This window comes from Hemitrygon akajei, chromosome 20 (assembly GCF_048418815.1).
Source record: "Hemitrygon akajei chromosome 20, sHemAka1.3, whole genome shotgun sequence".
NCBI classification, from domain to species: domain Eukaryota; kingdom Metazoa; phylum Chordata; class Chondrichthyes; order Myliobatiformes; family Dasyatidae; genus Hemitrygon; species Hemitrygon akajei.
Genome location: NC_133143.1, coordinates 66,722,660 through 66,739,184, shown reverse-complemented (window position 1 = coordinate 66,739,184; position 16,525 = coordinate 66,722,660). Strand labels below are relative to the sequence as shown.

The 16,525-nt window shown below is 38.2% G+C and overlaps 1 protein-coding gene across 13 annotated transcripts in view; it reads right to left on the bottom strand.

The window, feature by feature from the left end:
• slc4a7 (solute carrier family 4 member 7) overlaps positions 1-16,525 on the bottom strand; it is a 138,342-nt gene that overhangs the window by 85,660 nt on the left and 36,157 nt on the right. For all 13 annotated transcript variants that reach the window (XM_073024513.1, XM_073024520.1, XM_073024515.1 and 10 more), the window contains exons 2-3: positions 3,098-3,179; positions 922-1,071 (exon numbers count right to left, since the gene is read on the bottom strand). In XM_073024513.1, the coding sequence (XP_072880614.1) occupies positions 922-1,071; positions 3,098-3,179 (232 nt within the window). The remainder of the gene's footprint in view (positions 1-921; positions 1,072-3,097; positions 3,180-16,525) is intronic.

Below are 16,525 nucleotides of genomic sequence, written 5' to 3'. Positions count from 1 at the left end.
CCGAAATGTCAACTGTTTATTTCTCTCCATAGATGCTGCCTGACCTGACAATCCTATATTAGTCAATTTGTCATCACAACTATAATACTCCATCCTGTCAATATCATTTTCAAATTTCCTTCGACCTTCTCTCATCTGGTCTCATTTTCGCTATAAAGCAGTGACTAAAATGGCACATACTGCTGTCACTATGACTTAAATAAATGCAGTTCTAGCATAAGTTTCTAATCAAATTCAGTGGTCAATAAAGGAAAAGTCTCTCTTGAGCCTTGATAACTATCAACATAGAGTCATATAGTCCCACAGCACAGAAGCAAGCCCTTTGGCCCATCAAATCCATGCTGAACTATTATTCTGCAAAGTCCCATCGACCTGTACTTGGACCATAGCCATCCATACACTTCCTATCCACAGACAAATCCACATCCACCACTTCCACTAGCAGATCATTCCACACTTTCACCACCTCCGAGTGAAGAAGCTCTTTATCATGTTCCCCTTAAACATTTCCCCTTTCCCCTTTAACCCTTGACCTCTAGTTCTAGTCTCATCCAACCTCAATGGAAAAAGCCAGCATGCGTTTACCTCAATTTTATAGAACTCCATCAAATCTCCCCTCACATGTCTTAGTATGTTTTGGAACCTATGGAAAAGTGCAGATTCATCTGTTTCTCTACCACCTGCACCTTATTTTGGAGTAAATACCTTTACCCAGTTATTCTTCCAAAATACATTACCTCACACTTCATTATCTGCCATTCTATTTGATCTGGTAAATTGTGATATCACACTGTACCTCATCATTTGAGCAATTCATTAAATATTTAAAGTTCGAACCTTTGGAAGCATTGCAAACACAATTGTCAAACACTTTAACATCATTTATGCTTCAGCATAATGGTCCTCTTTTTCACTTCTTACCATATGAGGGAGACTCTCGTCCATCATCTTTATCTGAATCTTTCTCTTTTCCCTTTTTCTTGTGATGATGTTTATGTCCACGATGCCTGTGACGCCTTCGGCTTTGCTTACCAAGCGGAACGTGCACACCAATGTATACTGCTCTATGACCTGCAATTTGAGACACATCTCAGTCAAAACTCATGCAAGCCACAGAAAAAACACTGATTTTGAAAAACAGGAAACAAAAGATGCTGGAGTTCAGCGCAATAAATAATCTGCTGGAGAAACTGAGGGGGTCAGCAATATCTTTGGGAGGAAAGGAATTGGACAATTAGAGATCATGGGTTAAAGGTGAAAAGTTTAAGGGTAAGATGTGGGGAAAATACTTCACTCAGAGGGTCATGAGAATGTGGAACGAGCTGCCAGAGCAAGTGATGGATGCAAAATCAATTTCTAGGTTTAAGAGAAGTTTGGATAGATGCATGGACAGTAGAGGTATGAAGGCTATGGTCCAGTGCAGGTCCATGGGAGTAGGCAGTTTAAATGGACTAAATAGGTTGAAGATCCTGTTTCTGTGCTGTACTTTTTATGACTCTATGAGTCTAATTGACAACAGGCGGCACAGTAGCATAGCAGATGCTATTGCAGCTTGGGACATTGGAGTTTAGAGTTCACTTCTGGTGTCCTTTATATGGAGATTGTGCGTTCTTGCCACGTGTGCATGGGTTTCCTGCAGGTGCTCCAGTTTTATACCACAGTTCAAAGATGTACCAGTTAGTATGTTAATTGGTCATTGTAAATTGTCCTGTGATTAAGCCAGGGTTAAATAGGTAGGTTGTGTGTGGTACGGCTTGTTGTGCCAGAAGGGCCTATTCCACGTTCTCTTGAAATAAATTTCAACCTGATGGATTGAAGATGGTGCAAATTGTGGAGGATGATGTGTTGGATGTGGAGACTTATAGGTAGTAGGGAAAGACAAGGGAAACCCATTCTCTGTTATGCTGGTGGAGGGTGGAAGTTCTTTATTTCATGTTGTTTTTCTAGTGTCCTAAGAGAAAAGATCATAATTATTTCATCAATTGATAGATCCAGGTATGTTTGCTGAATCATAGTCACACAATCAGAAAGATACAACATGGAAACAAGCCCAATGACTCCATGCTGACCAGCGACTATCCACTGAGACTAATCTGATTTTTATCCTTTTAAAAAAATGCTCACATTCTCATCACTCTCAAGATCCACCCACTCATCCATACACTATACAGTGGGCAATTAACCTACCAACCCATGTGGCTTTGGGATGTGGGAAGAATTTGCAGCACCCACAGAGACAGTGACAACATACAAATTCCATACAGGCAGTACACAAGGCAGCTGTTCTTCCGATGAATCTTAATTCTGCTTTTCATTCATTCCATACCTTACATTCTTACATGGAATACTGGGACCACCAGTTGCTAAAACAATTTACGAGAGCCTCCAAAGATAGAAAACAAATCAACAGAAAACCATAAATCAAGAAATTGTGACATACACAGACCAATATATTTTGAAATTATTGCAGAAGAGTCTTTAAATAGTTTGGAGAACTGAAAAGGCAACATGAGAAGCAACACAAATTCTGAACTCTCAATTGCTTTGTAAGTACAGAAAGACAAGCCAAATACCATCGGGCACCAATTTATCTTAATGGAGTAAATTCCAAGTTCACCCCAAGGAGATACTGTACTCTAAAACAGATTTCTCTGCATTAAAACATAAAACATTAAAGAGTACAGCCAGGAAAGGCCCTTCGGCCCACCTTTTAACCTACTCTATGATCAATCTAACCCTTCCTTCCATATAGTCCTCCATTTTTGTATTATCCAAGAATATGTGCCTATCTAAGAATCTCTTATATGTCCCCAACGTATCTGCCTCTGCCACCATCCCCGACAGTGTGTTCCATGCACTCACCAGTCTGTGTAAAGAAAAACTGCCTGACACTCCCCTTTATACTTTCCTCCGATCACATTAACATTATGCTCTCTTGTAGTAGTCATTTCCACTCTTTGAAAGTCTCTGGTTGTCTGCTGTACCTATGCCTTGTTCACCTCTATCTAAAGTCACCTCTCATTCTTCTGTGAAACCCAATTATGACAAGCTTCAAAGGTCAAAATAGATTTCAAATACATCATCATCTGCAACTTACTCTCCAGTTCTTCCTTCTCGAAGTTTGTATTGACAATTGTACTCGTTTTACCCAAATCCACGATAGCTTCTTCGTCGTGTCGCTAAAATAAAATTACAACATAATTAGAGCTCATTATTTACAGTAAATATTTTAAAGTGTTTGGAGGGGATTACTCATATATGGTATTATTGTACTGTTAAATGCAAGACAATAGACCTACATGCCCCTAACTTCAGAGGTGCAGATCTATGGCCAGTCCAATCTGAACTCCAGTAAACTATTCTATGCACATTCCCATTTCTTATTCACAGGTTCAAGGATTCTATGCAAATTAAAATATGCTAATCTAGATGAACACAATTTTAAATTGTAGTTGAATTTTACATAGAACTAAAACTCCAGAAAAAAAGTTTATCACTCATCTTGATAAAAGAGTAAAAAAGGTTTTTCTACATGTTGAAAATGAGTGTTTTGAAGCCAAATTACATCAGACAATTAAATATCTTCAACATTTATTCAATAATAAAGCTGTAGTTAAAATTTGGAAGCCTGAAGACAGAGTATAATAATAGAAAACCCATGCTTAGAAATTGACTGATGACGTCTAAATAAAACTCACAACAGATGTCAAGTTCTAGAATTCAGCTGTCTTCTCGGGAGATAGTTTCATGGTTCTCTGCCATAGACTGACAGACTTGGTTCACAAAAACTTAGTTGCTATAGCAAAAGTTATAAATGTTAACCCAAGATGATCCTATAGGATTAAAGACACTTACAAAATCAGGACATAAGTATATTCTTATTAACTGCTCTACTCGTAACCGGGTAATTTGTGTAAGGAATTATGTCCTGACTGCATGATTTTCATCAACAATTTTATATTAATTGGGCAATATTTTGCAATGCGTACAACTTAAAGTTTATGTTTAATTGTCCTTCAACTATAGACATCTATACAGCTAAATGAAACAGTGTTCCTCCAGGCCCAAGGTGCAAAACACAATACATATAGTCACACATAGCACACTTAGTTACGATAGCACGTACAGTTACAAAATAACATTTGCACAAATCCTTGACAAAAAGTAAATCATCTAATTGTGGAAACTGAACTTCTTTAGTGTGTATAGTCCTTGTTGCATTAGATGCAAAATAAATCTACATAGTTTTTAAATATCAGAAGGTTAATTACAAGTTCAGTAACTTCTTTAATGCTCTAGTCTAGAAACTAATAATACTATTAGATATCATGATACAGAGCTTCCAAATTCAATTTTCTGTGCTAAAATCATTGATTTCAGGGAGCAAACTTGAGATCATTCTATTAAACTGGGAAAAATAAAACATTATGACTGCTCATAAATCCGAGCAGATAGTGGAGAAATGAAACCAGGGTTGGACTCGGCTGGTAACATCGTTAATAATCAAGTAGCCTGCCAATAAACTGTCCATACTTAAATAAACAATTGTCCTTACATACCATAGACCAAATAATTTCTATATTTTTTATATATAAGAATTGTTGGGGGAATGTAATGGGTGTGGAAGAATGTAAATATGCAAATTGTTATAATTGTAACAAGAATATGTGCATCATCAGGGACCCCCACCACTCAGGGTATGCTCTCTTCTCACTGCTGCTATCAGTAAGGAGGTACAGGAGCCTTAGGACCCACACCACCAGGTTCAGAAAATGGTATTACCACTGAAACACAAGGCTCCGGAACCAGAGGGGATAACTTCACTTTGCCCATCACTGAAATATTCCCACATCCTATGGACTCACTTTCAAGGTTTCTTCATCTTATATTCTTGATATTTTTCACTTCTTTATCTATAATTATTTTTTCTTTTTTTGTATTTGAACTGTTTGCTGTCATTTACACAATGATTGTTTATCCTGTTGGGTGTGGTTTTTCATTGTTTCTATGAAAGTGCTTGGATTAACCAAGTATGCCTGCAAGAAAATGAATCTCAGGGTTGTATATGGTAAAATACATGTACTTTGATATTAAATTTATCTTGAACTTTTAAGTATCAAAATAGTGCTTCAAACTTTGGCTGAACATCCAATAAAATTGTGCCCAAAGTATGGTTTTCCACAAGGTACCGTGTTAACACATCATGCTTTCAATTTCAGCATTCATTAACACATAATCCAATAAATGTTAAGCTGTCCCAATATCAAATAACACCTATTTATATCAAAACAAATTCATATAGCAACTTATATAGCGGTAGGGACATTATAGGCAGTTCCCATTATGAGCCGAAGGGCCTCTAATGTGCTGTAGATTTCTACGTTCCTCGTAACTTAAGGGCATGTCCCAGGGCACTGACGTGTACAAAACCTGTACTAAACATTGTTATTCTTGAGAACATAAGAATAAGTCAAGCAGCCAAGGACAACCTAGTTACCAAATTATTTCACCCCGTGCAGTCAATGATACCTCTTGGGATTTTCACAGAGAAAGGCCTAATAGGGATGAACTCATCAATGACCTAGTTTCTATCATCACAATTCCTCTACTTTTCTTATCCCACTGTCAAACACAGCATGAGGGGCAGAATTCTGATATGGACTCTCAATAACGTAGCTCTACTAACCCCAGACCCCATAAAGTTTTGAGGTAGTTTAATAAAAGCAAGGCATCCTCTAATGATTTCCAACTAATGCTCTCCTTCAGTTGATGAATCAGTTGTCTTCCAGTTTGAAAAAGTACTAAGGGTGGAAAGGATATCACAATTTTTGCTCCTCAATAACCATTGCTACCAGACAGGCTTGCAAAGCGAATGAGGGAAAAGAGCAACTTGATATTTTTCCCCAATATCAAATTTATATCAATAACAAAATAATAGAAAATGTGGACACATTTCATCTCCCACTGCATTAAGTGGGATAGATTCAGAACTGGTCCATGTAGCAGTATATACAGTATAGCAGTATATCAGCAGCATTGTACTCCACTATAATCTGTAATACTGCAGCTGGCCACATTACATACTTAGTGCACTGACACTGATTGAATGTGCTCTCTCCTGCGCCAGCACACCTTGGCTAGAGAAGCAAGTAGTTCTGTAGCCAAGTTTTTCAGTGCTGCAATCTGTTCCTAAAATGCATTTGCTAGGATTATGTTCCATCTGTCAACTTCTGTCCAACTTTCCATTTGATCTGTATACCACTGTAGCCTTACACAATCTTCCTTACTATCTGCAATATTGCCAAATTTTCATGTCAATTATAAACTTACTCATCATCCCTTCTACATTCATAATCAAGTAATTACTCTAGTATGCTTTGATGTTTTGATGTACATGTGAACTAATCTAATCGACATTGAGTGGCCACTTTTTAAGAACAGGAGTAAAACCTAGTGTAGTCTTCTGCTGCTGTAGCCTATCCACATCAAGGTTCAAAGTGTTGTGCATTCAGAGATGCTTTTCTGCACACCACTGTCGTAATCAAGTCAAGACAAATTGTGAAGTTTATTGTGATTAAACTACATATGTATATAATGTATATAGAAACGAGACGTTTCTTCAAACCAGGGTGTAAAACACATTAACACACAACTTACTGAAGGTAAGGATAAATCTACAGATGAATGACAAAAATAAATAACAAACTAAAGTGCATTAATATAAATAAAACAGAATAACCAGTGACACATAGACTACGATGCAGCTGAGAGTTCAGAAGCCTAATAGCCTGGGGGTAGAAACTGTTTGTCATCCTGACTGTGCATCCTGACTGTTCCAGCTTCTGCCTGATGGTAGAAAGTTATCTGAGTTACTGTCATCTTTCTGTCAGCTTGAACCAGTCTGGCCATTCTCCTCTGACCTCTCTTATTAACAAGGCATTTTCGCTCACAGAACTGCCGTTTACTGGATTTTTATTGTACTATTATCTGTAAACTCTAGAGACTGTTGAGCATTAAAATCCCAGCAGTTTCTGAGATAGTCAAATGACCCCCTTGGGCACCAAGAACCATTTCAAGGTCAAAGTTAATTAGATCCATATTTCTTCCCCACTCTGATATTTAGTTTTAACAATTGAACCTCTTGACCATGTTTACATGTTTTTACGTGTTGACTGGTTGTCACATAATTAGTTGTTTAGATATTTGCATTAATGATCAGGAGCATCTCTAAGTTGAATTGCCAACCACCATTATGGAGGATGAAGGGAGAGGAGGAGGAGGGAAGGGAGAGGGAAAGGAGGAGGCCGAGGCAGAGAAGTAGTACAGGTATACCTAATAAATTGGCACTAAGGGTATATCACTAGCAAAGGTCCTAACAACTGCAGTACACCATTAGTGTACTCACTCACGTATGCCATGAACTTTTTTTGTGGCCACAGTACAGTGCAATATATTAAATTACATGTACTACAGTACTGCGAATAGAGTTGGGCAATTACACAATTGGGAAGGTTCCTATCTTCACTGAACGCTGAAATGTTACTGTTAAGTATCTTCAATTAGAAGTGCCAAGCAGAAAATGCTTCCTCCCGAGATGTCTATTGTCTGAAGAATGACTCTGATGACAACTCAACTCATTCAAGATCTAAAAATGACCACATTCAACAGAGTAAAGATAATAACTCCTGGCAAAATCCTCATTGCAACACTAAAGGGGGCTTGCCTCTCTATCAAGGTGTGCTGGTGCAGGTATAATACCAACATCTCCATGTGACATAGAAGTTTCTCCATCTAATGGCTAGTTGGTTCATGGGATTGAAGGTCGGAAGCTAACCAAGAGAGCACTGGACAGAGGACACAAAAGAAAGCCAGAGGCTTTCCACAACAAATCAGTCAAGTCAAAAATGGAGTTGACCCATGTTAAAAATATCAAAACTTCATTTTACAAAGTGGCTTAATAGTTGACTTGAATCAACTATTGTAACATCTTGCCACTCTTTAGTCAGTATTTAGATAGAAAATAACTTATCTAGTACTGACGAACTTGCAGAGTATATACCACATATTGTTTATAATGATGTTCTTGTGCATTATTGTTCAGAAGACTGAAGCACATGCAGCATTACACAACTTTTATAAACTCTCACTTCCCTTTTCACTTACCCAAGAGTTTAACCTAAAATTGAACCGAACCAATGCTAAGATCTAAAATCTATTCTCATTGTAAACTAATTACAGGTCTTCAAATCTAAGGCAGTCAGTCAAAATAAATAATACAATAAAAACAAGTATATGTTCCTCTATTGAAGCATGTGTATTCTGCATGGTTTCCTTCAGAAAAATACTGTTTCCTCAGCTATGTCCCTTGAGATTGGAATTCAGAAGGTTTACCAATAAACAGGCATGTGATATTTTCTATGCTTGTCATGCACTTCAGACTTGCCCACTGTAATCTATTACCTCTTTACCTTCAATGCTTCCAATACTTAGAGGTTTATTGCCCTGTATGCCAATATGTGCCATTCCCTAAACAATGCAATTTTTACTTAACATTTATACTTGGATATTCTAAACCATATGTTTGTGCATTTTTAAAACCTCTTTCTGGAAAACCAAAACATAGTTTGACCTCAAAAGTCAAAGCTATTTTAAAAATCCAATCTGTATTCTGCTATGATAGCTTATCTATTAAGAGTTAACTTTCCCCTAAAGTGCAGTTATTTCTCTGTGTGGTGTACCATCATATAGGTAGAGGAACTAAACATGTATTGGGGGGTGGGGGGGGAGAAGGACAGAATAAAATGGCTAAAAATCAAAGAGGATGAAATCACAAATGTTATCAACTATTATTGTACAATTTTTCAAATTGAAATTCCAAATTAAAACAAAAACAAGAATGATTGCACTATACCAAACAGAACCCAATTTCCTATTTGCTAAAAATTTTCATCCAACATTACCAATTCAAAGTGTAAAATCCCACCTACTTTCAACTCATTTGTCTCAACTTAAACACAGGACAAATTACAATAATGATTTCATTAAATTTCATGCCTAAGTACACCAGAAAATTTATACATCATGAATGCTCCTGCACACAAACAGAAATTAAAAATGTTAAAACTAGCAATATTCAGTTAACAAATTTAAAATATCTTTAAAAAATTATTCTAAATGCATTCATATCAAAAGTAAGTATTTAATTACTTAAAACTTAATGATAATAAAGCTCAATGCCAATGCCAATGAAGAGAGAAAATGTCAGGAAACGTTACTGGCCACGCCTTGTTTTAGGCAGTAATCATTTATATTTAAAATATTGGATTAATACAGATTTTACAACTAAAATTTGTTATTACATTATACAATACATCTTTGATATTTGACTAGCATATCTTTTATAACCATACTTTCATCTATCAATTATATAGTATTAGTTCTTTTTAAAAGCATTAACAGACTCAATTACAACTTGAGGCTAAATTCCAATAAAAGACACAAACACAATTGACAGGGCAGTCTATGTAAATTGCAACCTAAATTTTGTCATAGTACAGACAAAATTTAACAAAGCAGTTAGTATTTTAATGAAAATAATACAGTACTTGGGTTTTTGGTGGCCGCAACAAATAATGAGTGGACTGCATGTTCTTGAGACTTCTTCACAGTGGCTAGGAGAATGCTATCTTGATCATAAATAGATGTGAGCACTCCCGACATTACATAAAGGTTATGATGAAGGACAAGGGTTTATATTGAGCAGTAACTGAATCTGATGAGATTTTTTTCCATCCCAACTTGAGACAACTTCACAGAATATATCCAATGCTAAATGTTTTAAGTCTCGTGAATGCAGTTAAGACACATAATCCAACATAACCAACTAAAAATTTCAGATTCATTTTTCCTCTACACCTACAACTTCTTCAGAGACATTGCAGAACATGAATGACAAACCAACAAAAAAGGAGATAGAACGAAAGAGATGCATTTTGAGGATATTTAAAAGGAAAAGGGTAATGAGGTTATGGAAATAATGTTGCATTTTTCATGGTTATAGTCACCAAGGGTAAAGCATAAGGAATAGGTGAACTTGCAAAAGGCTACATACCTAAGAGCTTAATTTAATTTGAGGGGGATAATCTTAAGATTGTTAGAATTCAGGGAAAAATAAAACAGAGCAAAGCTGCATAGAGATTTAACCACAAAAAAAATCAAAGGTAAAAGATTAAAATTAGCTTTATTTGTCACATGTACATTAAAACATACAGTGAAATGTGTCATTTGCATCAAATCAGCGAGGCAGCCTATGAGTGTCGCTATGCTTCCAGCACCAACATACCATGCCCACAACTCATTAACCCTAACCACATGTCTGGGTTGTGGAAGAAAAGTGGAGCACCCAAAGGACACAGTGTAGTTTTCAGGATCAGAAGACCAACAACCAACACTGTGGTAGCAAGGGGGAATATAATCATTACGCAAGACTTGAAGTGGACAGCATACATATCATAACATTTTGGATACTTAAATTTACAAAGAAAAGCTACCAAAGGAACAGATCTATTAGAGTGTATATATGGACTTTAGCAAGGCCTTTGACAAAGGCCTACATGAAATCCAGGGAGAACTACCTAACTGGACACATTATTGGCTTGATAGTAAGAAGCAGAGGGTGATGGTGGAAGACTATTCTTCTGACTGTACACAGGGATCAATTCAAGGCTCACTGCAGCTTGTCGTTTATATAAATTATTTAGGTGAGAACATACAAGAATAGTTAGCAACCTTTCTGGTAACACCAAAATAAGTGGTATCATAGGTAGTCAAAAATTACAGGGATCTTGATCGGCTAGATTAGTAGGCCGAGGAATGGCAAAGGAATCAACTCAGTTAAGTGTAAGTAAAGTCAAATCAAGGTTGGACTTAATTCTGGGGAGTGTTAGAGAATAAAGGGAGCTAGGAGTACAAGTCACAAGTACACAGGGCTGGGAAAATGATTTTAACACATTTGTCTTCATCAGTCAGGGCAATGAGTACAAGAATTGGGATGTTATGTTGCAAGTGTACAAGATGTTGGTGAGGCTCCTCCTGGAGTTTTGCTGCCCTGTCATAATTAAGCTGCAAAGAGAGCAAAGATTATTTACAGCAAATGTTGCCAGGACTTAAGGGCCCACGTTATAGGAAGTGGTAGGGCAGGCTTTAACTTTATTTCTTTATAGAAAACCGAAGGTTGACCATGAGGGGGATAGATAGAGTGAATGCAGATGGTCTTTTACCCATGAAAAGGGAACCAAAAACTAGAGGGCATAAGTTTAATGTGAGAGGAGGAAGATGCAAGGACCTAAGGGGCAACTTGCTCATGCAGAGGATGGTGCCTAAGTTACCAAGGCAGGTACAATAACATTTTAAAGACCTCTGGACACGTGCATGGATAGAACTAACTTAGATGGACATCTTGGTCAGCATGGAAGAGTTAGTTTCTGTGCTGTCTGACATTTACCACCAAAAGAAATAATAATGACAAAGAGATGGATAAAGGATTAACTTGTAAATTTATATTATGGAGCCAAAGGTATATAGTCAATGTCTCAGATATAGAATTTGTGATGAATCTTCCAATACATACTTTCAAAAGACAGCAACTTTTTCAAGATTATATTAGACATATTTACAGCAAGCAGGCAAAGGAAGGTTCCAGCTAAAGTGGCGGAGAAGAGGTATACCAAGGTGCCAGATCTACTTGCTTCCCAAATTTAAAATACTATGAGAATCCTGACTGTTAAGATATCTGGGCATGCACAATCACAGAATGCTAACAGAGGATACAGCTCAACTGTGTACAGCCTCCTTGAAAAGAGTTACTCAATTAATCCTGCAGACTTGTTTTATTCTTCAGCTTTTTGTATATCAAGTATATAACTCTCTCCCTTTTGAAAATTATACCTAAATTTTCTTCCATCACTCCTTTTGTACCTGGAACCCAGCTTCCAAATACCTTTTCTCCAACAATCTCCACCCCTCGCTGTCCCCAAAGATAATTTTGTTATTAACTGAGATGTCTTTAAAGAAAGTAAAGGTACTCTTGCAGGGAAGTATTGCAGCCATTGAGACGGCAAGATCTCTCAAACAGCAATCAAATACCCAAACAGATAATTTCAGCATATTCTTTGAATAATTCCATAAGAAATCTTCTTGCTTTATGATCGTGCCATTGCAATCTTTAATGCCCACTGAGATAAGGTGGTTTAAGGCAGAATAACTTCAAGCTGAACATGGAGGTGCAGCACTGTGGCAAAATCGGTTTGACCCCTTTACTGAGGACAATTGAAATATGTTCCAAGGAGCAGAGAATTATTAGTCTAAAATCCAACAGTGTCAGGCAGTGAAATAATCCCAAACAAGCCAATAGTCCATATGATACTGAATAGCTTGTCTGTGCAGGAGTTTCAAATTCAGGTCACTAACAATGGCCCTTTGAGAGGTCCTGGGAAGAGATATGACTGGAGGACAGATGCTGAGCTACATCGTAGTACATCCTGTCCACTGGGACAGACCACCAGTGATGTAACTTGTAACCTTATCAGCTGTTTCAGGTCTTTCAACATCACTCTCATCCACAGTCCATGGGGTTGTGTTCCAACAGCACTCATCCACGGGTCACATCTCTTGATCTATAGCTACCTGGAGGCTCACATAGCAGCCTCCATGATGATCCAGATAGCTCACTTCTTTGCAGCTGCCATATGCCAAGGAGAATGAAAGGATATCTTATTGAAATATATAAAATTATGAAAGGGATAGATAAGATGGAGGCAGGAAAGTTGTTTCCACTGATAAGTGAGACTAGAACTAGGGATATAGCATCACAAGATTCAGGGGAGTAGATTTAGGACAGAGATGAGGAGGAACTGCTTTTCCCAGAGAGTGGTGAATCTGTGGAATTCTCTGCCCAATGAAGCAGTGGAGGCTACCTCAGTCAATAATTTTAAGACAAGGTTGGATTGATTTTGGCACAGTAGGAGAATTAAGGGTTACGTGGAAAAGACAGGTAGGTGGAGGTGAGTCCATGGCCAGATCAACCATGATCTTATTGAATGGCAGAGCAGGTTCAATGGGCCAGATCGCCTACTCCTGCTCCTATTTCTTATGTTCTAATTTTCTTATGAGAAAGCAGGTTCTGCGCAGCGAGCAGCCAGCAAAACTTCTACAACCCAACTCTATAGGCTCACATTGTGCTCTCCTCCCCTGTCTCTGGCACTGCTCTACCAGCTGCTGGTATTTGGCTTTCTTACATTCAAACACCTCCTCAATCCAAGACATACAGCATGACCACAGCATCTGCAGTGTACTTTGTGTTTACCTCCTCAATCCAGTCTTTCCTAGGAACCGTCAGTTCTACCGTGTCCACCTGCTTCAAGGTTTCTGACAGAATGACCATGTCAGGCCTCGGGGATGATGATGCGATGAAGTCAGGGAACTTTAATTGCTTACCAAGATCGACTTTCAGTTGCCAATCAGATGCCACGGCGAGGAAGCGTGATGGGGATCTGGCCTAAGACTGTGGTTTGTCTCCAGCTTTGACAAAGACTATGGGAAGCAATTAGCAGATAGAAAAATTCATCTGGAAATGGAGTACCTGGCTGAAGGCAGTATTACAATTTAGCACGAGATGGAGAAAGAGGAAAAATGTTTTCCCTTATTCCACAAATCATACAATGTAGAAAGCAGCCTGATTTTACATGGTAAAGCTCAGATTCTGCAAATTTAATACCACATTCAGGAATGGATATTTCTTCATATTTGTTAATACTGTATTTATAGACAATAGACAGTAGGTGCAGGAGTAGGCCATTCTGCCCTTCTAGCCAGCACCACCATTCACTGTGATCATGGCTGATCATACACAATCAGTACCCCGTTCCTGCCCTCTCCCCACATCCCTTGACCCTGCTATCTATAAGAGCTCTATCTAACTCTCTCTTGAATGCATCCAGAGACTTGGCCTCCACTGCCTTCTGCGGCAGAGCATTCCACATATCCACCACTCTCTGGGTGAAAAAGTTTTTCCGCATCTCTGTTCTAAATGGCCTACCCCTTATTCTTAAACTGTGGCCTCTAGTTCTGGACTCACCCATCAGTGGGAACATGCTTCCTGCCTCCAGTGTGTCCAATCCCTTAATAATCTTATATGTTTCAATCAGATCCCCTCTCATTCTTCTAAATTCCAGTGTATACAAGCCCAGTCGCTCTAAACTTTCAACATATGACAGTCCCGCCATTCCGGGAATTAACCTTGTGAACCTACACTGCACTCCCTCAATAGCAAGAAAGTCCTTCCTCAAATTTGGAGACCAAAACTGCACACAATACTCCAGGTGGGGTCTCACCAGGGCCCTGTACAGCTGCAAAAGGACCTCTTTATTCCTATACTCAATTCCTCTTGTTATAAAGGCCAGCATGCTATTAGCTTTCTTCACTGCCTGCTGTACCTGCATGCTTGCTTTCATTGACTGATGTACAAGAACACCTAGATCTCATTGTACTTCCCCTTTTCCTAACTTGACTCCATTTAGATAGTAATCTGCCTTCCTGTTCTTGCCACCAAAGTGGATAACCTCACATTTATCCACATTAAACTGCATCTGCCATACATTTGCCCACTCACCCAACCTGTCCAAGTCACTCTGCATTCTCATTACATCCTCCTGACATTTCACACTGCCACCCAACTTTGTGTCATCGGCAAATTTGCTAATGTTACTTTTAATCCCTTCATCTAAATCATTAATGTATATTGTAAACAACTGTGGTCCCAGCACCGAACCTTGCGGTACCCCACTGGTCACAGCCTGCTATTCCGAAAGGGACCCGTTAATCGCTACTCTTTGTTTCCTGTCAGCCAGCCAATTTTCAATCCATGTCAGTACTCTGCCCCCAATACCATGTGCCCTAATTTTGCCCACTAATCTCCTATGTGGGACTTTATCAAAGGCTTTCTGGAAGTCTAGGTACACTACATCCACTGGCTCTCCCTTGTCCATTTTCATAGTTACATCCTCAAAAAACTCCAGAAGATTAGTCAAGCATGATTCTCCCTTCATAAATCCATGCTGACTCAGACTGATCCTTCTACTGCTATCCAAATGTGTCATAATTTCCTCTTTTATAAATGACTCCAGCATCTTTCCCTGTTTTCTCTCTCCCTCCTTTCTTGAAAAGTGGGACAACATTAGCCACCCTCCAATCAGCAGGAACTGTTCCTGAATCTATAGAACATTGGAAAATGATTACCAATGCATCCACAATTTCTAGAGCCACCTCTTTAAGTACCCTGGGATGAAGACCATCAGGTCCCGGGGACTTATCAGCCTTCAGATTCAACAGTCTATCCAACAATGTTTCTTGCCTAATATAAATTTCCTTCAGTTCATCCTTTACCCTAGTTCCTTTGGCCACTTCCCTAGTGAAGACAGATCCAAAGTACCTGTTCAACTCGTCTGCCATTTCCTTGTTCCCCATAATAAATTCACCCGTTTCTGTCTTCAATGGCCCAATTTTGGTCTTAACTATTTTTTTGCTATTCACATACCTAAGGAAGCTTTTACTATTCTCCTTTATATTCTTGGCTAGTTTACCTTCGTACCTCATTTTTTCTTGGCGTATTGCCTTTTTTGTTATCTTCTGTTGCTCTTTAAAAGCTTCCCAGTCCTCCGGTTTCCCTCTCATCTTTGCTATGTTATACTTCTTCTCTTTTATTTTTACACTGTCCTTTACTTCTCTCGTCAGCCACGGCCGCCCCTTACTCCCCTTAGGATCTTTCTTCCTCTTTGGAATGAACCGATCCTGCACCTTCTGCATTATTCCCAGAAATACCTGCCACTGTATTTCCACTATATGAATGAGTAGCTTCTTTCCATCAAAAACTTTGGAGCTCATGTGCTTGTCTTGCATTTCAGAAACAGGTGCAATGTTTCTGAGCAGTAATGATTTCAAAAACTTTACACCATGTTTACCACAGGCCAAAAACTGTACATCTTCCAGGTATTTTCCTGCTATTTTTTATAAACTATCAGTGAATCTAGTTTAACATGATTGAAATGAGCTTTGCCTGCTTGCTACTCAGATGTGATCCAATTTCATAAGCCCACTTTCACTGCATACCTCTCAATAATACTAACAACTTTTTTTTTCAAATCACATATCAGATCTGGTGTAAGAATCAACTGCAGTTTGCATTAAACTTCCAATCTCTAGCACTCTGAATTACAAACAGAATAACACCAAGGGAACACTTAATCAACCAATCGGATACTAACCTTTTACATGTTTTGCAAATTGAGATATCCCAATAGTAGCAAACAGTAAAAGCTATTCAGCACAATGTAAATAAACATCAGAACAGTTTTCAAATAATACATAGGCCTTGGATTGTAATAATTTAACATTTTACAATTATAATTTACATAGTTTAACAACTGACTCTAAACTTAGTATATATTTTTTTGTAAACATGACAAGTTCT